Source organism: Peromyscus californicus, unplaced genomic scaffold (assembly GCF_007827085.1).
Source record: "Peromyscus californicus insignis strain IS unplaced genomic scaffold, ASM782708v3 Scaffold_6__1_contigs__length_162567912, whole genome shotgun sequence".
NCBI classification, from domain to species: Eukaryota; Metazoa; Chordata; class Mammalia; order Rodentia; family Cricetidae; genus Peromyscus; species Peromyscus californicus.
The window spans coordinates 99,119,697-99,147,065 of NW_026294584.1; the positions used below are offsets into that span (position 1 = coordinate 99,119,697).

General features: G+C 50.7%; 1 protein-coding gene across 2 annotated transcripts in view; it reads left to right on the plus strand.

Annotated features, from left to right (window-relative positions):
- The first annotated feature begins 567 nt into the window (after positions 1-567).
- Positions 568-27,369, plus strand: part of Rab11fip5 (RAB11 family interacting protein 5) — a 40,461-nt gene continuing 13,659 nt past the window's right edge. For both annotated transcript variants that reach the window (XM_052719855.1, XM_052719856.1), the window contains exons 1-2: positions 568-1,141; positions 26,843-27,279. In XM_052719855.1, the coding sequence (XP_052575815.1) occupies positions 711-1,141; positions 26,843-27,279 (868 nt within the window). In that variant the 5' untranslated portion in view covers positions 568-710. The remainder of the gene's footprint in view (positions 1,142-26,842; positions 27,280-27,369) is intronic.

The following is a 27,369-nucleotide window of genomic DNA, read 5'->3' on the forward strand; positions in this document are numbered from 1 at the left end:
ATTTTGGGGGTCTCGGGAGTCGGCATCTATCCTCAAACCCTTCCGAGCGGCGAGAGCTCGGAATAGAGGAGCTCGAAGGAAAACCTGGGACTGCCCAGGTAGAGCGCCCCGGGCAGTAGCGCAGAGGTCCAGTTTTCCAGTTTGGGGTCGCTGCCAAAACGGGGCGGGGCCATAGTAACCACGCCTACCTCTCTGCAGAGGCTGTGAGCCGCCTTCACCCGTTGACCCCTCCGTTTCTTCTCTTGCAGCTCCGCACAGTGCGCACGCGAATCCGGTCGTGAACAAGGCGTGGCCAGCTCTTAATCCCCGCCCCAAATCCATGCAGAGGCCGCGCCCCTTCCGCTCCAGTCACCTTTTAGTACTGCAGTATTAGCTTGAGGGTCGGCCAGAGGGGCTGGGCCAGTGAAGGTGCCCCGCCTACATCTTTGCAGAGGCCGCGCCCCTCTCTGGGCTTCTAAAGCTCCAAGGCAGCTACAGGCTGGTGAAACCAGGGGGCGGGGTCTGGGCGGAGCCTAGGCGGGGCGTGACGTCGAGGTGGGGGGGGCGGCCGCCCGGGAGGCGGGGCGGCGGGGAGGCGGGGAGGCGGTGGCCCGCTCGGCCCAGGCCAACCCGCGGCTGCAGCGGTCCGGTTCGCTGCAGGCAGCGCCGGGAGCCGGCTGCTAACAGCATCCCGCGGCTGCCTCCTCTGTCACTCGGTCCACCGGTCAGACATGGCCCTGGTGCGCGACGCCGAACCGGCGGCCGGGTCCACCCGCTGGCTGCCCACGCACGTCCAGGTGACTGTGCTACGGGCCAGCGGGTTGAGGGGCAAGAGCTCAGGCGCCGGCAGCACCAGCGACGCGTACACGGTGATCCAGGTGGGCCGCGAGAAGTACAGCACCTCGGTGGTGGAGAAGACGCAAGGCTGCCCGGAATGGTGCGAGGAGTGCTCGTTCGAGCTGCCGCCCGGCGCCTTGGACGGCCTGCTGCGGGCACAGGAGGCAGATGGGGCCCCTGCGCCCTGGGCCTCGGGCCCCAATGCTGCCTGCGAGCTGGTGCTCACCACCATGCACCGCTCGCTCATCGGTGTGGACAAGTTTCTGGGCCGGGCCACCGTGGCTCTGGATGAGGTCTTCCGCGCAGGCCGCGCCCAGCACACGCAGTGAGTCTGGGGCGCTGGGAGGGGGGTGTGCAGAACGGTTGAAGGTCTAACCGGGCGGGGCTGGTGGGACATTGGGACCCCGACCTCGCGCTCAAGGACACACACAAACCGACACATTAGTTGTTACTTCTCATTTTGGGGCCCTCCGATTGTCTCCCAAACAGCCTGGTGGGCCTGGGAGGCCTGATGGAGTTGGCATAGTGACCAAGCGTTAGGAGTACATGGTCAAGGAAAGTTCGGAATGGGATTCTGAGGCTGTGAGAATTCAAGAAGGGAAATTTCAGGGCTTCAGGGCCTGCCTCAAAGAGGTGCCCGGCCTGTAGGGGAGTGGAGAGACTGGCTAACCTTGTAGACGCAGCAAGGTGAGGTTGTTATCTTCTAGAGCAAGATTGAAGGGAGACGCCTCAGCAAAACCCAGGGTTACACAGAACACGTGTCTCTTGAATGTACAGGGATGCCCTTCACCATCTGGTCATGCTCCCTGGCTCTGTGTCCAGGGTACCAGAACTGAGAGAATTGGGCGACCTCCTTAGCTTAGGAAGGAAACCCCTGGGTCAGCTTGTCCCTGGTGAGGCAGTGGCATGGTTATAATGCTTAGCCATTCTCCAGGATATTTTCCCTAGAAAGGATAGGAGGGGTTTTTGTTGTTTAGTTTTGAGACAGGATCTCTCTGTGGAGCCCTGGCTGTCCTGGAATTTGCCCTGAACTCAAGCGTACCTCCTGCCTCTGCCTCCCCAATGCTGGGCTCAAAGGTGTGGGCCACCAAAACCGGGCTGTAAGGATAGGGTGTTTTGATCATTTATTTTGGCAGGGTTTGGCCTTCCCAGAGTTAAGATTAAGACCTAAGACTGGGCTGGCAGTGGTGGTACACGTTTTTTTTTTTTTTGGTTTTTTTTTCGAGACAGGGTTTCTCTGTGTAGCTTTGCGCCTTTCCTGGAACTCGCTTTGGAGACCAGGCTGGCCTCGAACTCACAGAGATCCGCCTGGCTCTGCCTCCCGAGTGCTGGGATTAAAGGCGTGCGCCACCACCGCCCGGCTGGTACACGTTTTTTAATCCCAACACTTGGGAGGCAGAGACAGGCAGATCTTTTTGAGTTTGAGGCCAGCCTGGGCTACACAGAGGAACCCTGTCTTGAAAAACAAAAAACGAACAAAAGACCTAAGACTTGGAGCACCTTCTCCTGTTTGGGCCTGTGACCATCTGGAAGTCAGTCTCCAGGGCTGACCACCTCCTGGGGCCTCCTGGAGCAGTTAATTTCTAAGCCTCCTCGGGGGAGGGTCTGTAAGGGGATGGGTGCAAGGTGGTATCCTGCGTAGGATAGCTGCTGAAAAGGCTTGCTGGTTTTGAGTAAATTGAGGAAGGCTTTCTGGAGAGGGGTGAGCCTTGAGCCAGGTACAGAGGAAGAGGGAAGCAGGATTTGGATAGAAAAGGGTCCAACCAGCCGGGGGGTGGTGGCACACGCCTTTAATCCCAGCACTCGGGAGGCAGAGGCAGGTGGATCTCTGTGAGTTCAAGGCCAGCCTGGTCTACAGAGCTAGATCCAGGAAAGGCGCAAAGCCACACAGAGAAACCCTGTCTCTCGGAAAAACCAAAAACCAAATAAATAAAATAAAATAAAAAGAAGAAAGGAAAAGAAAAGGGTCTAACCTTCCTTAAATGATTTCCGCCCTGCCTCCCCCCCCCAAACATGAATAGGGAAGGACTTTCCCGGCTGGCCTGCTGTGGCTGGGGTGGGATAGGACTGGGCACATTCCAGACAGGGCTCTGACCTGACTTCATCCCCCTCCCCTGACTTCTCCTCTTTCCTCATGACTTGCTGTTTGGTTGCTGGGTGTGGAGTCATGTGCTGCAGCTCGGGCCTTGTTTTGTCTTTCCTTTCCTCTTTGGTGTCCTTTCCCTCTTTCCTGGTCCAGGCAGACCAGGCACTGGGTGTGGGGTGGAATGCTCTCCTCTGACCCCTTAACTCCTTCCTTTTCCCATTCCCATCACCCCTTTTCTGTTTGGCCGTTCTAGCCAGGATGGTGGTTACATGTGGGCTATGTTTTAGGGGTGGTGGTGGACTAGGGGGATAAATTAAAACAAAACAAAACAAAAAACAGAAACAACAAAACAACCTACAGGGAGAAGCTACTTTGATTTCCCCCCCCCCCCCCCCTTTCCAGTTCATATCCTTTCTTCCCTCTTGGCCTTGAATCTTGCTTAGTGGAGCTGGCCCAGCCTGCAAGTCCAGGTGGGCCTGTTTTCTGCCAAGAACAGTGCTCCCAGGAGACTTTGACGTGCCTTCCCTTGATCTGCATGGGAACCTTAATTTACTTTCAGAAGTCATCTTTTCCACAAGCATCGCTTCACGCCCACCTGGCTGCCTTCCTGCTAACGCATTGACCTGGCTTATTTATGGAGTTGGAGAGGGCAGGAAGGCGGGCACTTAGGGTGGGCAAAGGAAAAGTCCACGTAGTTGACCCCCTCTGTTCCTCTAGTCCCTGGACCTCACAGCATGCTCACTGACAGAGAACTAGGGCAGCCACTTCTGCTCCACGTCCCAAAGGCTCTAGTGGCCACTCCTGGAGGCATTTCCTGGCCTGAGCTGCTGAGGCAGTAAGTCTGTGCAAAGCCCACGTGGCGAGGCAGAGAAGATCAGGGGTGACATCTCAGTTTTGGGTACTGGTGGAAAGTACTGTCTTCACAGTACTTCTAGGATGCAGGGGTGGAGGGAGCAAGTGGTGGGCCCCTGTTACCTAGAGAGTCTGACTTGGGAAGAGCAGGCTGACTTGAGGGGAGGAGGCTGAGAAGTTGCGTGGAGCAGATCCCTTTCTCAAGTGTGCTAGGCAGGCAAACTCTTGAGTGTCTCAGTTTACTAGTCTTTAAAATGGAGGTAACTTACACCTTCCCAGGGTTGATGTGGGAGATGAAATGAGAATACAGTGGAAGACCTAGTGCAGTTCCCAGACGTGTGTGTGTGTGTGTGTGTGTGTGTGTGTGTGTGTGTGTATGAATGTTTGTAGGTCAGTGAACAGAAGAGGTGGTGGAAGGACATGTTGACAACACCATGGAAGAAGTCCTCTGCCTTAGAAGAACTGCTCAAGAGCTTAGAACTTAGACATCTGACAGGACAAATATCAGAATTCCCAGCTGCCCTTTGCAGCCCTCTGGAGGCCCAAGAGCTGCACCTGGGAAGCATCCGTGGTCCTTAAGCCAGGCTCGGGTCACCCAATGGCTCTGCAGCTCTCCCTGGCAGCCTTACTTGCTACTGCCCATGCCCTGGAGGAAGGTACGCTGGTATAATGTTGGTTCCTTAACCTTTTCACCACGTCTCTGCAAGGGTCATAATGTTAGAGATTGGCTCTATAGATTGGTAAGATGCCATCTGTAAAGGCTTGGTGTAATTCTAGATGGCTGCTTTCACAAGGGTAGGGCTGGGACCCCTGCAAGTCACTTCTCTGTGAGGCACTTGTCAGTGTGAGACACTTTACTGGAGACTTTCGAAATATCCAAAGAGGAAATCTACCCCCACCCCTCCCATACCAGGGATGGAACTCGGTGGCTAGTGTGTGCTAGGCAAGCACATTATTGCTGAGCTGTATTTCCAGCCCTCAGAGAGGAAGCTCTCAAAACAAAAACCGTGGCACATATGACACTTGATCAGAATGCCTTCCCATCTGGAGCGCCATCTTCCTGCGTGACACCAGTGTGGTGTTGCAGCTGGGACAGTTCCAAGGTGCTCCCCACTGTTAGCTCTTACCACCACTGCCCCCTACCCTGGAACACCCAATGGGTGCCAGGTTTGCTATTCTGCCTCCTAGGACCTAGATGGGATAGTGGAAGTTAGTTCCTTTTGTTACCTGTGGGGTCAGATAGTGACACTTGGGCTCTTCTGGACTCCTGCTGTGGATGTGGCTTATACCACAGGGGAATGACCCCAAATAACTGGAAGAGGAAAAAGAAAGTAGCAAAAGTGTTTGAATGAGGTTAGGGAGTCTGTCACAGAGCGTTTTGGATGGGGAGACCTGCTTTTGACCCCCTGAGAGTGCTGGTTGGTCTGTACTGGGAGAGGAGGAGACAGCACCATCTTGTGTGGACCCCCACATTTGCCTCCTCCCTGACCTGGTCCCAGCCATGAAGCCTATGGTCCAGGAATAAATCGGGCTGGTCCTCTGGAATAGCCAGGGCTGTGGGTTTGTCAGCTGGGACCAGTTGTCTTCTCTCATCATAGTCTAAAACCGTGACCATGAGCAGGCTGCTAACTGCCCCCGAGAGGCTTCCTTCGTCAGTTCCTGCCCAGCCTGTGCACGGTTGTATCTTTTAATTTTTGGAGAGGGCAGGCCCAGGGAAGCTCATGGGTGTGGGAGTCTGAGGGCAGAGGTTCTTCCTGGCTGGCCACAACTATTTAAACTCCCAGTTCTCCTGCCTCTGCCCCCTTGAGAGCTGGGATGACCGGCATGAGCTAGGTGTGACCTGGTTTTCAAGAAGCAGCCGAGGCCCACTCAGGCCCCCGCTTGAACCCCAGGTCTGGAGTGGAGCCTGGGGGCTGCTGGGGAGGGTTGTGGCCACACTCAGAAGGTGTCATTAGGATGGACAAGCTTCATCTCTCAATTGCCATCTAGTGGCCTACCCCTATTTGGGATTGTTTGAGCAGGATCATGGAGGGTAGGGTGGGGTAGATGTGACTCCTCTCCCGGGCACAGTGACTTCGCCTTTCCTTTGAATCTGTCCCTGGCCCTGACTCCTGGGCCAGACCCAGGCAGTCACCAGGGGTCTGCCCACCCCTCTAGGCAGATGGGGACAAGGTACAAGCCAGCAGAACCACCATCCTGGTTGACCTTGAGGCCTGGTTTTGCTTTAATTTTTCTTCTTTGCGGCAGGGTTTCACTGCATATTTGAGGCTGACCTGGAACTTGCTGTGTAGTCCAGGCTGCAGCTGACTGCTCCTTGTTATTGCAGTCACCCTGGCGCTGTGACGCTTTCCTTGCCGCTAAACTGCTGGTCTGGCCTTCTCCAGATGTTTCCCTTGCCCTTCCCACCCTGCTCGGGACAGATGACTAACACAGCGACAGGGGCGGCTGTTGCTCTGTGGAAATCAGCCCCCACACTATTTCCCTGTATAGAGTGTGACCTCAGGCTGGATCCTGGAAGCCAGTACTGAAAGACTGGTCACTCTGTTCCTTTTGAGCTGGCTTCCCTATGGAAGAGAGGGGTCTTGATACATGGTGATGAGGCCCCGTATAGGCCGAGTGTCTCCTCAGCCAGCAGTGAGCAGGGCTTCCAGAGAGGAGATGCTATGGGAAGAGGCTCTAGCAGAGCACCTACCCTTCAGCCTACCCTTCAGTTTACCTCCTATGCAGTGGGTCTTACTCGGAATTCCAGCCTCAGAGGTAGACGAGGCTGGAACATGTGGAGACTGGCTGGGGGTAAGGAGAAGAGAGCCCAGGAGCCAGTCAGTAGTCAGAAAGGGTGTGGTTCTCCGTGGCTTCTGTTAAGCTCTGGCAGCCTAAAGAGTTATGGGTGAGCAAGAGCTGGCGTTTGGGTCCTGTGTGCATCGTGGGGTTTCTGTGAGTTGGGCGCATAGCTCATGGGAAGCAGAAGGGGGGGTCTCTGGGTTCTATCCAGCCCTGGAAGGTTGTTTTCTGAGGCATCCCTGGAGCACATGGTAAAGTTCAAGATGAGCCTCTGGGGGAGGGACTCTGGAGGTGGACATGGCCATCTTTCTGCATTGGAAACACGTTAGTTAAAGCCTGGGTTCTGGGGCCCACACAGGAATCCTGGATAGGTTCTGAGCAGATGGGTTACTGGGTTTGCTCTAGTCAAGGCCAGCCTCCTTGAGGAGATACATACAACTAGAGACTAGTTGGGCGGCCATCAGAGAACCTCTCTGCCTCCCAGCCCAGGACCGAGGACTGAGGGTTTTTTCTGTCTTGTTCTCGTCTGTCACTCACTAACTCCCTTCGAGGACTTCCCTTACCTCAGCGCACACCCGGGAACTTTCAGCTGTTACCCTGCTTCATGGCTGAGTAGTTCTTGGCACACAGAGGTGAAGTGACTTTAGCACAGCACATGACAGAGTTAGGACTTGACCTGGGCTCCTGACCACACCACATGGGAACATTGGTCCATCTCTGCCCCGTGCCCCCAGCACACACCACCATGGGAACATTGGTCCATCTCTGCGCATCTCGCACCCCAGCCCCTTGCACAAGTCCAGGTGCTTGGCAGGGACCTTGTTAAGGCTTCTTCTCACTCTCCAATACAGATCTCCAGATCTTGGGCTTGGCCTTGGGGACTTGCTTCTCCTCCTGTCAGAGCCCCGAGTTTATGAGTTAAGCAGTTTATGGTGTCTATGGTTCTAACTGGTCATGTTCATCCCAGGGGATGAGTGTTGCTTGCTACCTAGTGTATCACAAAGGTAGGCTGAGGCCTGGGACACTCCTCAGACTTGGATGGGTCCATCTGAATCTCCCCAACTCCTCCCAAGGTGTCGCATGCGTGTTTGGCTAGACAGAGGCTGCTAGACCTCCTGTTCTTCCTCTCAGAGACCAGGCATTTGCTGTTTGTTTCCCACATTTTCAAGCCTGGGAAGCCTTTCCCAAGGCCCCCTGTAACCACTGTGCTTCAGCAGGGAGGCAGTGGGAGAAGGGAAACAGGTTCCCCTCAGGAGAGGGTCAGTAGTGTATTTGAGAGGAGACTTCTCAGGAAGCTTTTACCCACAGAGCCGGCAGACAGCCCCAGAGGAGAGTCAGGAGAAGAGGTGTTCACAGGGCTGGAGGGGCCAGGCCCGGCTTCCTGGGGATGCAGAAGAGACCTGATGCGGCCTCGTGACCAGAAGGCAGGGAAGGGACCACTTCAGAAGTGGGGAGAGGCAGGGAGGGGAGCTGGGCTGAGTTTGGGTACATCTTGCCCCCCAGCCTGAGTCAACCTGCTCCCCTTCTCAGAGGCAGCCAGTTTTTCCGGCTCTGGGGTAAGCCTCCAAACTTATTTCCTGCATTACAAGCAGGAACGGCATAGTTTCTCCTCCCTCCCTGTTTGGCCAAGTGCGACGTTCTCAAATGCAGCTCTACCTGTGACCCACCTGCCTCACTTTCCCCCAAGTGAGAAGTATTATTGGTGTTTATCTCTGCTGAGGTTCAAACAGGAGCTCCAGAGAAGGACAGTCATCACTTAGCTCTGGCCTCTCTGACTCAAGGTTCCTGGGGAAAGTGAGGTTAGCACCCCAGAAGCCAGGTGGGCTAGGTAGAAGTCCTTCCCCTCGTCGCTGAGCCTCCATGAAAGGTCGTCTTGCCAACTCCTTCTTTCTCCTGAATAGTCATCGCTGCATGGTCCTGGCCACCTCGTTCCTGGAGGCAAGTGACAGCCTGTAAAAGACCTTCCATAGACAATAAACTCAAAGCTTTTATATGTGGCTGGCCTACTTCTCAGCATGCTTTTCCAGAATTATCTCATTTTACTGCCCGCCGAGGGCAGCAGAGTGATCCCTATTTCCACAAACATGGAAGAGTGGGGTCCCGGGACGGGAATGACCTGTCCAGGGTCTCGGGGCTTGTTAGTGGTGGACAGGTGCCTTACCTCAAGCCCGGTGCACTTTCCCTTGTCTGGCTCTGGGCCCTGCACTCCGAATATCCGCCCTTGTTGCGTGGCGGTTGGACCGGCCTTCTGGCATTTTTATGGCATGGGGCTCCCAGCCCCTTCTGAGGCCAGCTGACACGCAGACCTTTGGAGTGTCAGGCAGTGGGACAAATATTAGAGGAGATGTTTATGCGAAGGAAGTGGGGGTGCAGGCTGAGCCTGGCTGGGGTGTGCAGTGATAGGAGTAACTGGTGAATGCTAGTCTGGGTCCCCTCCAAGGGTTGTGGCTGCCAGGCCTGGCATGATGCCAGAGGAGATGATAGGATTAGTCTTCGGGCCTGATGAAAGGCTCAGTTGGGTCCTGGGATTGTGTCTGGCTTGTAGTTTAAGTATAGAGACCAAGTCAAAGAGTAGGTTGTGGGAGTTAGGGCACAGGGGTTGGCCTGAGAGCCCTCCACTCCTGTCCCCTGGTGTGTGACACAGACTGCTTCCACGGGGTTTTGAGAGAAGAGGAGGCAGAAGGCAGAGGAGATTGGGGGGTGGTGTCTCCTGGTTGTCTCCAGACTCCAACTGTGAGTTTTAGCTGGTGCTTTCCTGTTTTTTTTTTTTTTTTTTTTTTTTTTTTTGGTTTTTCGAGACAGGGTTTCTCTGTGTAGCTTTGCGCCTTTCCTGGAACTCACTTGGTAGCCCAGGCTGGCCTCGAACTCACAGAGATCCGCCTGGCTCTGCCTCCCGAGTGCTGGGATTAAAGGCGTGCGCCACCACCGCCCGGCGCTTTCCTGTTTTTAAATCTAGTTTATCATTTCATTTTGCAGAGGCAAATAGCTTTTAAAAATCTACCCAAGGTCACTGGGCAGTGGTGGCACATGCCTTTAATTTAATCCCAACACTAGGGAGGCAGAGGCAGGTAGGCCAGCCAGGGCAACACAGAGAAACTCTGTCTCAAAAAAAAAATCCACCTAAGGAGCACTGGGGATGTAATATTGTTAGTAGTAGAGTCTTGTCTACTACTTCTCACCATGTGTGAGTCCTGGGCTCAGTCCTCCCTACTGTAAAAAAGCAAACACCCAACCCAGCGATGCACTCAAGGGGCTGGAGATGCAGCTCAGGTGGGAGAGTACTTGCCCAGCATGCCCGAAGTCCTGGGTCCATCCCCATCGCCACATAAACCGGGTGTGGTCGCACATGCCTGTATTCTCAGTGCTTGCGAGAGAGAGAGGCAGGAAGAGAGGGCTTCAAAGTCATTCTCAGTTACAAAGTTCAAGGCCAGTTGGCCTATGTGAGACCCTGTCTCAAAATAAAAACAAAATTCATTCAGTAAATAAGAGGCAGGACTAGAATCAGGTCTCTGTCTCTCAGCTACTGGTGTGTGTGTGGCGTCCCACAATGCCCTTAAAGACACCTTCCCCCAGTTTCTTTCTCTGAGTAAGTAAATCAAGTCCTGCTAGTACCGTGTCTTTATCTAGTGGATGGTGGAAGGTGCCTTGCTTTGTTTTACTTGCTCTTTTTGTTTTGTTTTGGGACAGTTTCCCAGTGTTACCCAGGCTTGCCTGGAAATCTTGAGCCCAGGCAATTCTCCTGCCTCAGCCTTCAGAACAGCTGGGAGCAGGCCCACACTCAGCTGGATGTTGCGTTTTCGCTCCTCTGTCAGTATGCTGACAGAGTACCTGAGAAATGTCAGCCCAAGGTTGTTGGCTTGTTTGTTCCTGAGGTAAGGCAGAATATTCTGGGGTCTGGAGCCTGTGGTAGAAGTGGCTGTTTTATGGTTGCCTGGGAGAGAATCAAGGCCCCCACCTGCGGCCTGCTTCTTTCCAACTTGGCCTTGCCTCCTACCATCCTCCAGTAATGCCATCCAGTTGTGAATATATTAGTGGTTTGGCCCATGGATGAAGACAGAGCTCCGATCTAGTCACCCACAGTGAGGAACAAGCCTGTAGCATGTTAGCTTTTTGGGGAACACTCCATATCCAAACCCATACAGGAGGCATCCTGGGGTGTAGAATGGAAAAGGTGAATGAATATTGATTTCTACTGCCAATTTCTGGGAGAATCCAGCACAGGGTGGTGCTGCCAAGGCACCAGAAAACATCCCCTGAGGAAGCCCCTGTCCCTCCTGCCTCCCCATTGCCCCTGGGTCAGGATTTCCTGTTTGAGATGAGGTTTCTGTGGAGCTCATGCTGGCCTTGAACTTGCCATGTTGCCAAGAATGATTTTGAAATCCTAATCCTCCAGCCTCCACCTCACAAATGCTGGGATTACAGGCCTGCACTGCTGTGCTCCGCTTCCCAGAATTGTTTCTTAGAGTTTCCATTTTATTTACCATTGTGTTCTGATGCCCCCTGGGAGCAGGTACCTGTGTGCTCCAGTGTGTGTGTGGAGGTCAGAGAACAACTGGGGTCTGCTCTCCTGTCCACTGGGGGCCCCAGGGGTTGAACTCAGGTCTCCAGGCTTGTGTTAGAATGGTTTTACCTGTTGAACCACCTCCCTGGCCCCAGGGCTTTCTCTTCTTTCTTTCTTTTTTTTTTTTTTCTCGAAATTTATTTACGTAGGTGTATATGGGTGTATAAATGCCATGGCACATGTGGAGGTCAGAGGCAGCTTTCCGGAATGGGTTCTTTCCTTCTACCATGGAGGTCCCTTGGATCAAACTCAGGTTGGCAGGCTTGGTGGCAAGTACTTTTCTTTCTGAGCCATCTCTCTGGCCCAGGATTGTGTTTTTAAACTTCTGCTTTAGACAGTTAGCTGCTGATACTTTAAGAAATAAACAAAGGTGTCTGATTATTAATTTATGACAGAAATGGCTGTTAAAATCTAAGGTGTTGGGGATCAGCCTGGCTTGGGACCTGTCAAGGTTGTGCTGGCCCCGCTCTCTGCTCCCTGTCTTCTCTCTGTGCTGCCCTTCATGAGACGCTCTTTCTTCTTCCTCCATCAGTGTCCACCAGTTCTGTCCTCAGTCGTACCCTAGAATGCATTCAGGGTCCACAGTAGAGCCACAGGTCTCCAGACAGGCATGGTGGCTTACACCTGTGATCGCAGCACTTAGAGAGGCTGAGAGGAGGGTTGCTGAGAGTCCCAGGCCAGCCTGGGCTCCAGAGTGAGACCCTCTTTCCAAAACCAAGTAACGGGCTGGAGGACCGGCTCAGTGATTAAGAGTGCATATTGCTCTTGCAGAGGACCTGAGTTTAGTCCCAGCACCCACATCAGGTGGCTCACAACCACCTGTAATTCCCCTCCAGGGGGTCTAATACCCTTTTCTGGTCTGCATGGACACTTGAATTCATGTGCACAAACTCATACACAGCTGCATACACATAAATAATAAAATATCTTTCAAAAAAAGTAAAAAGAGCCGGGCGGTGGTGGCACACGCCTTTTATCCCAGCAGAGCCAGGCAGATCTCTGAGTTCAAGGCCAGCCTGGTCTATAGAGGGAGATCCAGGTCAGGCACCAAAACTACACAGAGAAGCCCTGTCTCGGCGGGGGTGGGTGGGTGGGGGGTGGGGGGGCGGGGAAGTAAAAACAAGAAAAGAAAGTCCTAGTTCCTTTGTGTGCTGGAGGCTGTCTACTGTCTTCCCCCATCTGCCCCCAGTCTACCCCAGTCTGCCCTTTGCAGCCCAGTGCCTGGACTTTCTGTTCTTTTTCTCTGGAGTGTCTTCTCCCTTTCCCTCCGCTCCCCGTCCTCCAAGCCCACTGTAACTAGCTGATCCTAGGGCCCCTCCCAAGTCCCTGGCCACCCTTTCACTCTGTTTTCCTGCGATGACTGCCGTCTTCCTTGGTTTATTTGCCTCTCGTTCCCCACCAGGGTGTGAGTTCCACAGGACACTCTGTTCTTGTCCCTGGAATATTTGAGTGCAGGCCTGGCTCAGCAGCCAGGCTGGGTAGAGTGTTGCTGGCAGGACCCCTGTGCCTCTGGGAGGGATGGTGCTGGCCTGTGTACTGTGTGCCAACCTGGGTGAACAGACGTCTGTTCACATCATCCCCAGTCACACAACAGGGGGCTTCCTAAGAGTTGGGCAGGGCAGCGGTGGAGAGTCCACTGCTGAGCCTGAGCTCCCCTGAGTTCATGCAGGAAGCCCACACCCACGTAGGGAGGACTCATGTCTAGAAGTCTAGAGTCTGGGGATGGAGAATTATAATGAATGGCATCATGGGAATCTACTTCCAAGGTCCCAGGAGGTCCAGTTCCTCAACCAGATGATGTATGGAACACACAGAGAGAACTAGAAAAGTTGGGAGAGGAGACAGACAACCAACAGCCATGAAGAGACTTTTGGCTTGGGGGCATTGTCTCGGAGGTGCTATGAGAGGAAGGCACCATTCCTGTGTTTTCACACAGTACCTGAAACTAAAGATGGCTCCAGAATATTCTGGAACATTTAGATGGTCCTGACTCATTCACATTCCTTTTTGTCCCTTAGACCCTTTTAGAGGTTAGAGGTTAGCCTTTTCTCTTGTTTTATGGCTGGCCTCAACTCCTAATGATGTCCTCCAACTCCTGAACCTCGTGCTCACCTGTGAACACCTCAGTCCCACGCACTCACCGGTCCAGCAGATGTCTACCCAAATACAGCTGGGCAAGCCAGTGTCATTGGGCTTACTTATGGGAGCATGCTATGAGCACATTGACAGATTATATACAGGGGTGTGGGTGATCCCAGAATAGCTGCATTCCCTCAAAGCCCCATCCCAGCATGACCTCTCCAAAGCTGCCTACATGGAGTCTCCCCTTTGGTCAGCCTTCTACTTAGATATTCTAGCGCCTTCTAAGGCCAGGAGCAGCTGGACAACATTCTGTGCAGCTTAGGTGTGGGAGATAGAATGGAGGGAGTGTCTGGAATGTATTCCATCTCCTTTTTGTTTTGTTTTTGAGACAGAGTTTCTGTGTTTTATAGCTCTGGCTGTCATGGAACTGGCTATGTAGACTAAGCTGGCCTTGAACTCAGAGATCCACCTGTCTCTGCCTCTTAAGTGCTGGGATCAAAGGCATGCCCAGCAAAGCTAGTGCCATTTATTTGTTTGTTTGTTTATCTATTTATTGTTTTGAGACAGGGTTTCTCTGTGTATCCCTGGCTGTCCTGGACTTAATCTGTAGACCAGGCTGGCCTTGAATGAGAATCGCCTACCTCTGCCTCCCAAGTGCTAAGATGAAAGGCGTGCACCACCACTGCCCGGCTGAAGCTAGTGCTTTTAACTGCTGACCAGGACTAGGAAGCCGGAATGTGTGATATTGGTCACATGATCAATAGCTTCCACTCCCTAGGAGGCAGGTTCCCTGCCTGGTTCCTCTTTCCCTCCCTCCCTCAGTTGCCTTCTTTGGCACTCAGAGCGTTTGAAGACCAAGCTGATCACTATGGCCTTTGGCTGACTCCTTGCTGATTGTCAGGCCGTGTGTGCCCCTGGATGGTACATGCCTTCTGCTGGAACCTCTCAACCTAAAGGTTGAGATGCTGGATAGGGAGGCCTGGCCCTCTGCTGAGATCCCTTCCTGGGCATTCTCAGTACTGGGCCTCTGAAACCCAGAGGCCTCCTTTCTTCTCAGAGTCTGGTCTCTGAATGGACAGTTTACCAACCCTGCACACCTAGGATGTTGGAAGACAGTAGTCAACATAGGAAAAGACATAGGCTTTAGTCCTGTGCTGAATCCAGTGATCTGGTTCTGCTCTCATTGTTATGTAGGTCAGAGCAGTGGTGAGTATGCTTTTAACAGCTGTCAATAATATGAAACAACCTTTTTTGGGTGTATGTGTGACCAACTTCTATGTATCGCCACTATGATATTATTGTCACACACATACAAAAACCTATTTTGGGGTGTTTCAGTTAGAGGGGCTAGAGAGATGGCCCAGCAGTTAAGATCGTGTACTTTACCCCCACCATATTTTCATGACTCAGGAGCTGCTTCCCATCCTAACCGCACAGGGCTGTGACGGTCTCAGGGCCTTTCAGTGTGCTGTGTGTTTAGTACAGTGAGGGGCTGTGTTTGGTAGAGAAGGGGTGATGAGCTCAGTGGCTTTTCAGGGCCAAGTGGTGGGCTAGAGGTCAGTACCCAGCCTTTCTTTCCTGACCTGGGTACTTCCTGGGCCTGTCTGGGCATCTTCTCCAGTGGGTGGGGGTAAAGACCAGGCCCCTTCACAGAGGTCACATGATCCCAGGACCTAGCCCTGAGAGGTCACCGGAGCAATAGTTCTGTCCTGACCATGGCCCTTCTAAACCTTGCTGAAGGTGGGGCTTTAGTTCAGTTGATGGTAGGGTGCCTGCAGAGCATGCATGAGGCCCTGGGTTCTATCTCAAGCACTGCATAAAGCCAAGAGTAATCCACACATGGGGAGGTAGAGGCAAGAGGATCAGAAGTTCAAGGTTATCCTCAACTGCATATCAAATTGGAGGGCAGCCTGGGCTGCATGATTCCTTGTCTCAGAACAAAACAGAAACAAACTTATGGAGAACAGCCTTCTTTCTACACAGAGCCATGGAGGCCAAGCCTAGGCTTTAGGGAAGCTTTCCAAGAACCCTGTCTGTCAGCTGAGCCTCCTCCCCAAGCTCATCTCCTTGACAAAGTCCAGTGGTCACATGTAGACTTGGGACTCAGCTCTCAGACTCTTCCCCGTGACCCCAGGGTCAGAGAGCAGCAGGTGTGTAGCAAGTTCCCCATGAGGTTAACTCTGGTCATGGTCTGGACCACTTGTCTGCATCCTCTCACACAAATGTGGCTATAGGCAGCGACAGCCTGATCACCCTGTGAACCGGGCAGAAAGGGAGCCTTTTGAAAATATCTGAGGCGTTCAGAGTCTTCTAATTTTGGCATATGTGTATAATGTGTGTGCATGAGAGTGGCACATGAGTGGAGGTCAGAGGACACCCTCAGGTGTCAATCCTTACCTTCCATCTCGATTGAGTCAAGGTTTCTTTGCTGTTAGCCACTGTGTAAACCAGGCTAGATGGCCTAGGGCTTCTGAAGAATCTCACGTGTTTGCCTCCCATCTCCTCATAGGAGTACTGGGCTATGGATGTGTGCTGGCATGCCTAGCTTTATATGGGTTGTGGGGATTTGAGTTCATGTCCTTACACTTACATGGCAAGGGCTTTACTGACTGAGCGAGCCCAAGACCTAGGGCAAAGCCAGGGGCTCTTCTGTTGTGTGAAAGGTACTAACCTCTCTGTTCTACTTGTACTGCTAACTTGTATCAACTTGAAGTGCATTATGCATAACATTTTGGGGTGCAGGTATGTGGGTAATGACGAGCTGCAGGGACTGAGGAACCTGTGCTTTGAGGACCAGGTATGTGTTGGGGGGGGCATAGGTCAAGTGGGGTCACTGTTCTTGTGGCGTTTCAGAAGCAGTTTTGGGGAAAAGAGGCCACATTCATCTTAGCACACTTAGTTTATAGGAAGTGCTTTATGAGGCTGGTCCCTACTCCAGGTGTGCTACCTCTAGGCAGGTTGCCTCCTTCTGGAGAGGGATGGACACATCTAGGGTCAGTCATCTCACAAAAAGTATGTCTTGGCTAGATCAGGTGGCACAGGCCTACTGAGAAAGATGGATCAGAGTTCAAGGACGGTCTGGGTTATAGGGCAAGTTCAAGGTCAGTTGGTTCAATTTAGTGAAACCTTATTTCAAAAATAATTAGGGGGCTGGAGAAATGGCTCAGTGGTTAAGAGCAGTGGCTGCTCTTCCAGAGGACCTGGGTTTACTTCCCAACACCTACATGGTGGCTCACAACTATCTGTAACTCTAGTTGCAGAATCGGACACACTTCTCTGGCCTCTAAAGGCACCAGTCACACACCTAGTGCACAGATATATGTGCAAGTAAAACACCCATACACACACACACACTCACACACACACACACACACACACACACACACACACACACACACACACAAAATAAGCAAATAAAGGCCGAGGTTTAGTATAGCTCAGTGGTAACACCCTTGCTTAGGATGCATGAGAGCCTGCATCCAAGCAGCAGTACCCCAAACAAAAAGCAGCATGTCCTATTGGCAGTGGTGGGCACAGCTCTGTCCCCAGCATTAGGCAGGCTAAGGTAGGAGGACCGAGAATTTGAGGCCAGTCTGGGTAATACCACTGGACTCTTGTCTAAAAAACGAACAAGAAACTGGAGACAGAGACAGAGAAGCATGGCCTGACTTGGCTGGGCCCAGGGCAGCAAAGGGTTCTTCTGGTTCCACCTGAGTGTCTTTGGGAATGAACACGTGGAGGGAAATTTGGTCTCTGACTTGGCAAACTGATGGAGACAAGTCAGGGACCATCCATCTTGTTCCCACCAGGGCTGAGTGTAGTCATCTGAAGGGCCCCACCAATACATCTGTCATGTGTCTGCTTCCAGTCTGGACTTCGTAGTTTATACTGGGGGAGTCTTGGTGTTGCTGGCATCACTGTCAGGCTTTGTTGAGGCTTTGATGGATTTTGGCCGAATCTCAACCCTGAATGGGAATAATGGGCCAGGCATCAGCATGGGCCTTGAGGTTCTCAGGGCTGTGACATCCCCACTTAGGCAGGCCAGGGAGGGGCAGGGAGAGTACTTGAGACTTTCAAAGTCAGGCCCCATCTTTCCTGTCTAGTCCTGGAGATGGAGGTGACCATTTGTTAGGAGAGGATGCCTGGCAAGGCCTAGCTGTTTGGGCCACCTTTGCATGGATGGAGCGGTGGGAGCCTCAGTCTGTAGGGAGCTGCTGCTCACAGCCCCTTTGCTCTTGGTTCTGTGGTGTGTGTCTGACTGTGTCTGCCCAGTAGGCAGTGTCTGTGGCTGCCTTCGCCCTAGGCACCCAGTAGCTTGGTGCGGGGCAGGTCTGGGTGGGGTGTATTTGAGGTCTTGTCTAGGTCAGGAATGAGGAAGCAGGAATTTCGGCCATCTCAGCAAGCATAGGGTCACCTCTCTGGAGGAAGGCTAAGCTCTGGCCAAGTCCTCAGGGTGCCTGAACTGGTGGCCGAGAGGTGTCAAGTGACTGAGCTTGTTGAGGAACAGGAGTGATGATTTTCTGCATCCCGAGGCATTTTCAGCTCCAGACTTCTGAACAAGAGAGTCTGAGAAATGCTCAGTGTCTTAACCACGTTCTTTCCCCTTTGCTGTGATAAAGTACCCTCACAAAAGCAATTTCAGGGACAAAGGATATGTTTTAGGTCCAGTCCATCGGGCAGTGAGGTCATCCTGGCAGGAATGTGAGGCTGTTGGTCACGTTGTATCTGCAGTCAGGAAGGAAGCAGAGAGCAGCCATGGAATACTTAGCTCGTGATGCTCCTCAGGGCCCTCAGTTAAGGTGTGTCATCCGACATGGATGAATCAATCCCTCTTAGATGTGCTTGCTTACTAGGTGACTTTCCATCATTCAGACCAACAGTCAGTATTATTAACCATCACCTTGGGCAAAGCCATACTTCCCTCCTGGCCTCCCAGAGAGAGACCTGAATTTCCTGGGAGAAGAATGAGATGGGGTGATGGCCTCACAGGGGAGAAGGTCAAGCCTCCGCCTGGGCTGCTGAGACCCCTTCCTTTATCTGGGGGAAGTCCCGAGAGCCACCCCTTTTGGTGGCCACAGAAGCTGAGTGGAAGACAGGAGCTCAAGCCTCGTATCTCCCCTTCCTATTACAGCTGTCACAGACGCTCCTTATAAACGATTCAGGCCGTCCAAAGATAGCCACGGAGGATGAGGCGGTTAGTTCCCTGCAGCCTCTCACCCCGGCACGCTCTTGTGCTGCACGTGACCTTCAGGCCAAGCACGGAGAATGTCCGTGGTCTGTAGTAGATTATTTTCAGGTGTGTTACTTTTGTTATGTTGCATTTGTTTAATTCTGTGAAGCTGTGTTGCTGTGCCTGTCTAAAATACCTGATGGTCTAATAAAGATCTGGATGGTCAATAGTAAGGTAGGAGAAAGGATAGGTGGGGCTAGCAGGCAGAGAGAATATTTAGGAGAAATCTGGGAGGAAAGGTGGAGGAACCAAAGAGGAGATCATCAGGGGCCAGCCACCAGCTACACAGCAAGCCACGGAGTAAGAGTAAGATTTACAGAAGTAAGAGAATGGAAAAGCCCAGAGGCAAAAGGCAAATGGGTTAATTTGAGGAAAGCTGGCTAGAAACTAAGGCGAGCTAAAGCTGGGCATTCATAGTTAAGATAGATAAATAAATAAATAAATAAATAAATAAATAAATAAATAAATAAATAAGCCCAGAGGCAAAAGGTAGATGGGATCATTTAAGTTAAGAAAAGCTGGCTAGAAACTAAGCCAGGCTAAGGCCAGGCATTCGTAAGTAAGATTAAGAAGGCTCATGTGTGATTTATTCGGGAGCTGGGTGGTGGGCCCCCAAAGAGCAAAAAAAGAGAAGAAAAAAAAAAAAACCAAACAATTGAACAACAGCAGTGGTCCACCCAGTGTTTCAGTGGCTGGCTTGGGTTGGAGTCAGAGTCCATAACTTCTCTTTTCTTCTGTCTCTCAGCTCTCTTTGCTCCACGTGAGGCCCTGTCTGGATCTGGGGACAGTGACTAGGGCCTTGGTCTTTAAAGACCTAAGAGAAGCCAGATGTCAAGGCACATCCTTAATCTCAGTACTCAAAGGGCTGAGGCCGGAGAATCCTAATTTAGAGACCAGCCTAGGCTCTATAACAAGACCCTGTCTCAAAAGGCAATAACCCCCACCCCCTGGGTAGCTCACTGCTACCAAGCCTTATGGTGAGTTATTTCTGTATATTTGGATGAGAAACTTTACCACCCATACACACATTGAGACAGGCTCTCACTGTGGAACCCAGGCTGGCCTTGAGCTGGTCATCCTCCTGCCTTAGCCTACCAAGAGCTGGGATTATAGTTGTGCACTTACCATGCCTAGCTACACAGAGGATTTTTTTTTTTTTCTAAGACAGGGTTTCTCTGTGTAACAGCCTTGGCTGTTCTGGAACTCACATATCTGCCTGCCTCTGCCTCCTAAGTGCCAGGATTAAAGGTGTACGCCACCATGCCCAGCTAAAAACACTTTTAATCAGCTAAAAAATTAGAAAAAATAAAATATTTAAAAATATTAACTAAGAAGAGAATGATTATGCATGCTTGGAATAGTGCTTGGAAGGTTGAGACAGGAGGATTGGTCTGAGTTCAAGGCCAGCATGAACTACATAAAAAATGCTCTTCTCAAAAAATAAGTTGTATCACCTGGCATTAATGACATTAATCCCAGCACTTGGGAGGCAGAGGCAGGTGGTTCTCTGAGTTTGAGGCCAGCCTGGTCTTACAGAGTGAGTTCCAGGACAGCCAAGACTACACAGAGAAACCCCATCTCAAAGAACCAACAACAATAATAATAATAATAAGTTGTATTACTTTAAAAAGAAAAAAAGAAACTGAGCTTAACAGTGCACACCTATAATCTTAGCACTCAGGAGGCAGAGACAGGGGGATTACTGCAAGTTCAAGGCCAGCTTGCACTATGTTGTGAGTTCCCAGTCAACAAAGGCTATAAAATAATAATCTGCCTCAGAAAATAAGAGAGAGAGAGGGAGAGAGAGAGGGAGAGCAAGAGGGAGCGCTTGAACACAGGAAGAAACTATGAAAGGAACAATACACGAGAGTTTTCTTAACTGAAAGGCCCCAAAGTAGGCAGCACAGTGAACAAAGCCAGCACCACACCCGAAGATATTGCTATGAGACTTCCAAACAAGAAGCACATAAAGAAAAGCCTAAAGGCCTCCAAAGGGGAAGCTGGCTCACGATTCCGGAATGAGAGCAGGATCCTGTCCTCATTGCCAACACCACACACAGGACAATGAATATCGAGACCTACTACTCAAGGGTTGAGAAAGATAGGTCAAGGTGGTTACCATCGCCGCCGCCAGCAGGCTCAGAGCCCCTTGTCCACACACAGTGGACATATGTGTATGCCTCAGGGGCATATGGCAACCGTTCCACCCGTCCTCACAACACTGGCAACTTGGGGTTCCTGGTAGGCAGAGGAAGTGAGAAATGGGGTGTGTCCTTATATAAAAATCCTTTGTGCAAAGGCTGGGCATGGTGGTGCACACCTTTAATCCCAGCACTCTGGGAGGCAGAGGCAGGTGGATCTCAGAGTTTAAGGCCAGCCTGGTCTACAGAGTGAGTTCCAGGACAGTCAGGGATACACAGAGAAACTCAGTCTTGAAAAAAAATTGTTTTTAAGATATATTTATTTATTATCTTATGTATACAAGTGATTTGCCTGCATTGTGTGTATGTACACCATGTGTGCCTGGTGCCCTCATAAGTCAAAAGAAGGCATTAGATTTCCTGGGACTGGAGTTAAGAGATGACTGTGAGCAGATGTGGGTGCTGGGAACTGAACCCAGGTCCTCTGCAAGCGTAACAAGTGCTCTTAACCACTGAGCAACTCTTCAGCCCCGTAATTTATTTTTATGTGTATGTACTCTACATTCGTGCAGTGCCTGCAGAGGCCAGAAGGGGAAGGCGGATCTCCTAGGACTGGAGTTACAGATGTTTGTGAGCTGTCGTTTGGGTGCTGGGGATTGATCGAGTGCTCTGAACCACTAAGTCATCTGTGAGTGTGTGTGTGTGTGTGTGTGTGTGTGTGTGTGTGTGTATACTGGGTGCATACTGTATTTGTACATGTACAGAGACAAGATGAAGACCTCAGGTGTCCTGTTTATCACTCTCTGCCATTATTCCTTTGAGACAGGGTCTCTCACTGAACCTGGAGCTAGACTGATGGCCAACAAGCCTCAGGAGTCCCCCTGTCCCTGCCTCTGACAGTTCTGGCACACAGTCCACATCAGTCCTTTTAAATGAGTTCTGGGATTTCACCCCAAGGTCCTCATGCTTGTCCAATAAGCACCCTTACACAATGAGCCATCTTTCCAGCCTCTTGGGCATTGAAAATTAAAAATCCCACCAGAGGGCCAATGAGGTGGCTCGGCAGGTAAAGGCAGTTACTGCCAGGCCTGACCACCTGAGTTTAATCCCCAGGCCCCACAGCACAGGACAAAACTGACTCCCAAAAGTTCTTCTCTGACCTCACATCTGCACTGTGGGACGTAAACACACCCACCATCTCCCTCCCTCTCCCCCCAACACATACTCACTAAATTAAAATGTAACTTTTTTTAAAGACCTGAAACCATCTGAAACACCACTAATAGAAAAATAGTTTTTAAAATGCACAGCACGACCACGTGATGGGTTATTATGTAGTGACTACATACACACGTTTCTTTTTCTTCCTTTTTAATAGGATGTTTCACAAATGGGCATGTTATCCTCGTGCAGGAGTCACGATAACCTCTGTAAAGTTGCAGTTTTAGCGTTTGTGCTGCTGACCTGAGCACCTCCCACCAGCCCCATAGAGTAAGTCTTAAAAGAGGAAAAAACGAGAGGGGCTGGAGAGATGGCTCAGGGTTTAAGACACCGGCTGCTCTTGCAGAGGACACAGGCTTGGTTCCCAGCATCCACATGGCAGCTCACAACTGCTAACTCCAGTTCCAGGAGACCTGGTGCCCTCTTCTGGTCTTGGAGGCACCTGCACACCTGTGGTACACAGACATACAAGCAGGCAAAACACCTATGCATATAGAATAAAATGTTTAAGATGTTAATTTAAAAAAAAATTATTTTAAAACCATTTTAAATACATATACATTTTCCATTTATTAAAAATGAAAGCAGATTTGCACTAATGACATGAAGATGTTTATTTTTCCATAAAGAATTAAATCTCAGTGGGGTACAGCATACACACCTGTCATCCCAACATTCAGGAGGCAGAGGCAGGAGGATTGCTGCAAGTTCCAGCCCAGCCTGGTCTACAGAGTGATTTCTAGGTCAGTCAAAGCTGTATAGTGAAACTTTCTCCAAAGAACAAAACCTAATAAACCAATAATAAATCTTGGCTAGATATCTAGTATTGCAGAATGTAGAACATCTTCAACAGTTTTCAGAGCTGACAGATATTTTGATTTCATAAGCAGTGCTGAGATCACCACTTCACAGAAATACATGCTGCAAAATGGCAAAAGGATGGTTTAGGGCCATTTCAAAAATTCCTGGAAAGTGTTCTAATTCTACCAAAATTCATTTAATGATTTTTAATTTTTAATTTTAAGCATTTGTATAGATTGCATGTGAGCATATTCTTTCTAATAAATTTAATCTTTGTTTTTAAGTGAAACTCAAGTCAACTCTAAACAGAATTTTTGTATGTGTGTATGTATGTGTGTCAATTCATGTGGGTTGGGTGTACAATGCGTGTGTGTGTGTGTATGTGTACATTGGATGTCATTACTTAGGAGTCATCCATCTTGTTTTTTGACAGTCTCTGTCTGACCTTAATGGTAGGCTGAGCAGGTCAGCCAGAGAGCTTCAGGTCTCTGCCTGTCTCTGCATCCCCTGGTCCATGCCACTGAACCGGCTGCTTTTCACATGGGTGCTGAGGCTCAACTCAGTCCTCGTGCTTGTGTGGAGAGCACTTACTAACTGTCCCATCCTCCCAGACCCCAAACAGCAATTTTTAAGTCAAACATTCTAATACATCCCGAGAAATACTGTAATACTCCCATGTCAAGGAATGAAGGCAGGGAAATTCGAAGGCTTTGTGTTTATGATTAAACTTAGGATTCTCTAAAAACAGAAAACTTGTGTATACAGTAATAACATGGAGATTCATAACATGCAGTAGTGTCCAATCTGAGCTGAGGTGTTTAGGGCAGCGCTGGCTGGTGTGTGGTGTGATGGGTGTGAACAGTACAAAGTATGCCTGTTGGGTGTGCAGACCTGAGGCTGCAGCAGAGGAGGCAATAACACCTGGGATTCATTACAGGTTTGATTTTGAAGTAAGTTTTGGTTTTTACCCATTCACAGACTTTTCTTGTCAATTTTTCACAACTCTACGTTCAGTTCCCTCTGTGGGGGTCACAACACTCGGTTTAAGAAGCTGGGCCCCAGCTAAAGGATGTGCTCCAACCTCTTCATAAAGATACCCTTTCCTCTTTGTAATGCTAAAAAAGCTACCTGCAGAGGTGTGTGTGTGTGTGTGTGTGTGTGTGTGTGTGTGTGTGTGTGTGTGTGTGTACATGTCAGAGGTCAATTTCCAGTGTCTTTCTCTACTGCTCCCCACCTTTTTTTTGAGACAGTGTCTCTCTTTGAACCTGGAGCTCATGGACTATCCACAGCGACTGACCCGTGAGCCTAGGGACCCTCCTCTCCCTCAGCACTGGGGTTACAGACACATGACACTACACCCAGCTTTTTATGTGGGTGCTGGAGACCCAAACTAAGGTCCTCATGCTTGTATGGCAGACATCTTACCAACTGATCATGTCTTCAGCTCCAGCAGGGAATGCTTTGAGAGGAAATTAGTGTCCTGTTTCTGAGAACCTCTACTTTACAGTGTTAGTGTCACCTTGAACTTGATGTAAATCTGCTGTTTAAATAAGTTACACAGCTGTATTAGATCCTGAAGGACCTGGGCAATCAGTGAAGTACACTCTGTACATTTCTGTGAGGATTCTGTTCCCAGAGCCTGGGAACACTGTCCCTAATGTGAGTGGCACTAGCCATCATGCTGTCATCCCAGAGCTAGATACCTCTTTCTGGTGGGCAGCCTCCTCCTGCAGCTGAAAGGACTCAGAATCGAGGGAGGCATGGACCACAAATCGAAGCCTCTGACACTATGAACTAAAGCAACCCTCTCCTCTTGAAGCTAAATATTGGGCAAAATGGCATTACAGCGACTGCCATGGAACCTGTCTGTGTGCCTGTGGGGACCACAAGAGGGCGTCCCTTGGAGCTGGAGGAACAGGCATTTGTGAGCCACTTAGTATAAGGATTCTCTGTAAAAACAGTGTGTGCTCTTCAGCAGCCGAACTATCCCCCAGTCCCACTGAGTTGCTTTTTTTTTTTTTTTAAGATTTATTTATTATGTATACAATATGCCAGAAGAGGGCACCAGATCTCATTATAGATGGTTGTGAGCCACCATGTGGGTGCTGGGAATTGAACTTAGGACCTCTGGAAGACCAGCCAGTCCTCTTAACCTCTGAGCCATCTCTGCATCGAGTTGCTTTTTATAAGGAGCAGTTTTAGTTTTAGATTTAGAGAAATGAATAAAAGTTTGAATTTTGACCATCCCCCTATCCCACCTTTAAACCACAAGTTCTTTTGTTACTAACATCTGGCCAGTGTAGTGCATTTGTTAAGGCAGAGGCGCTAACATCAAAGCATTAGAGGTATTTTATTGCTTAGTTTTTGAGACAGGGCCTCACTGTGTAGTCCCTAGCTGGCCTAGAAGTCTCTGTGTAGCCCGGACTGCCCTTGAACTTGTGGCAGTCCCCCTGCCTCTGTGTCCCTTTCTGATTATACGTCAGGGCTCATTCTATATATTGCACATTCTTTGGGTTCTAACAAACAGAATGGCACCATTTACCATGATGGTGTCATCTGGATAGTCTCACCCCTATAAAAATTCCCCATTCATTCATAAAAATTCTCTGCCTGTTCATTCCTGTTTCTCTCCCTCAATCCTCTGCCAACCACTGGTATTTTTCTTTGTTTTATTTTGATTTTTTTGAGATCTCATTGTGTAGCCTAGACTGACCTTAAGCTTTCAGTGGTCCTCCTGCCTCAGCATCCCGAGTGGTGGGATTACAGATGTGCACTGCCTGCCATGCCCCGCCCTGGTCTTTTTGTTGTCTTTTCTTGAATGTCATACGGTAGAATCTATGAAGCCTCACCAGGTTGACTTGTTTCTCTTAGGAGTTCACAAGTCTTCCTGTGTCTTCACGGCTCTGTAGCTCAGTTTTGTTTATCATCGCCTGACATTCCACTGTCGGCAGCAGTGTGTCTATGCATTCACCTACTGAAGGGCATCTGGGTAACTTCCAGGTTCGGGCTGTTGTAAGTAGAGGTGCTATCCACTTCTGTGGGAGGTTTTGGTTGACACAAGTTTGCACCCCAACAGGTAAAGCAAGAGGGGTACAGTTAAGGTGCTCGGTGATGCTCATCTGGTTATTCCAGCCCTTGGATGGCAGAGTTCACAGACGACTTCAGTTAAATAATGAGTTCAAGGCCAAACTGAGTTTCTAAAACAAAAACAAACAAAGCTGAAGGTCACCCTTCTTCATACCATTATGGAACTACCATTTTTCATACCGTTTGGAACTGCCAGTATAACTGAGAAACTCCCAAACTTGTCTATGATGGAGAAAACCACATCCTGAGTCAGGAAAGCTCAGGTGCCACTGAGCAGGGCAGCAGTGACCAGGCCTTAGCACCCCTTCCCCCCACACCTGGTGCTTTCCTGGAGGCTCACAGACCCCACAATACCCCACAGCCATTATGGCCAAAGTAGGGATTGTCTCTGTGACTCCCTGGGGAGAAGGTAGCTGAGGAACGTGGGTTTGGGAGTGATGAGAGCCTGGCTCTGTGTGTCCCTTTCTTTGCCTGTCTGCTGTTCTGAGTTCAGGCCTCACTCCCAGTCTGTAGAACAGGGTGATGACACCCCTTGGGAGTACCTGGCAGGGTAAGAGTTGGGAGGAGAGTGGCTGAAGGCACTCCTCTCCCCCGGCTCTCCTCCTCAGGTCTCAGTCACGCCTGTCTGCTCCTCTTCACAGAACTATTCTTGGCAGGATTTAGGGTGAGTCAGTGCATGGGTGAGGAGTATGCATACATACACCAGTGTCCTGGGCCTCTGTGTCTTCTTTTCTTGGTGGCTCAGAGTAAACCTTCTACTGGGACTGGCCACAGGAGATAATGTGACTCATGGACAGGGCTGTCTATACCAGGGGCCTGGAGACAGGGCAGTTTTCAACAGGCCCAGCCTCACCCCTTTGGGCTTCAGAGTTACAGGTAAGAAGTGATAGGTACTATGGGGTCTGTGAGCCTCCAGGAAAGCATTGGGTGGAGGGGTGCTAAGGCCTGGTCACTGCTGCCCTACTCAGTGGCACCTGAACTTTCCTGACTCAGGATGTGGTTTTCTCCATCACAGACAAGTTTGGGAGTTTTCCAGTTATACTGGTAGTTCTAAAACCCAAGCTTGTGTGCCAGGGAAGGAGCTGGTAGGCGTGGGGATGGATGGGTCTATAACTGGTCTCAGAAAAAGTATGGAGGGGTCCGAGGTGCCTGTGACCAGAGCTCTGCCCTGCTTCTTCTCTTAGGTGGTACAAGCTGCACTCCAAGCCAGGCAAGAAGGAGAAGGAGCGCGGTGAGATCCAGGTGACCATCCAGTTCACACGAAACAATCTGAGTGCCAGCATGTTCGACCTGTCCATGAAGGACAAGCCACGATCCCCCTTCAGCAAGCTCAAGGACAAGGTGAAGGGCAAGAAGAAGTATGATCTCGAATCTGCCTCAGCTATTCTCCCAAGCAGCGCCCTGGAGGATCCTGAGCTGGGCAGCCTGGGCAAGATGGGCAAAGCCAAAGGTTTCTTCCTCCGCAACAAGCTCCGCAAGTCCTCGCTCACACAGTCCACTACCTCGCTGGGCTCTGACAGCACCCTGTCCTCTGCTAGCGGCAGCCTGGCCTACCAGGGCCCTGGAGCTGAGCTCCTCACCCGCTCACCAAGCCACAGCAGCTGGCTGTCCACTGAAGGGGGTGAGCAAGGAGAGGGGGTGGGCTATTCCCAGGGGGTGAAGAAGGCCTCGGGCAGAGAAACAGGGCTCTTCTTTCCAGGTGCTGACGCGG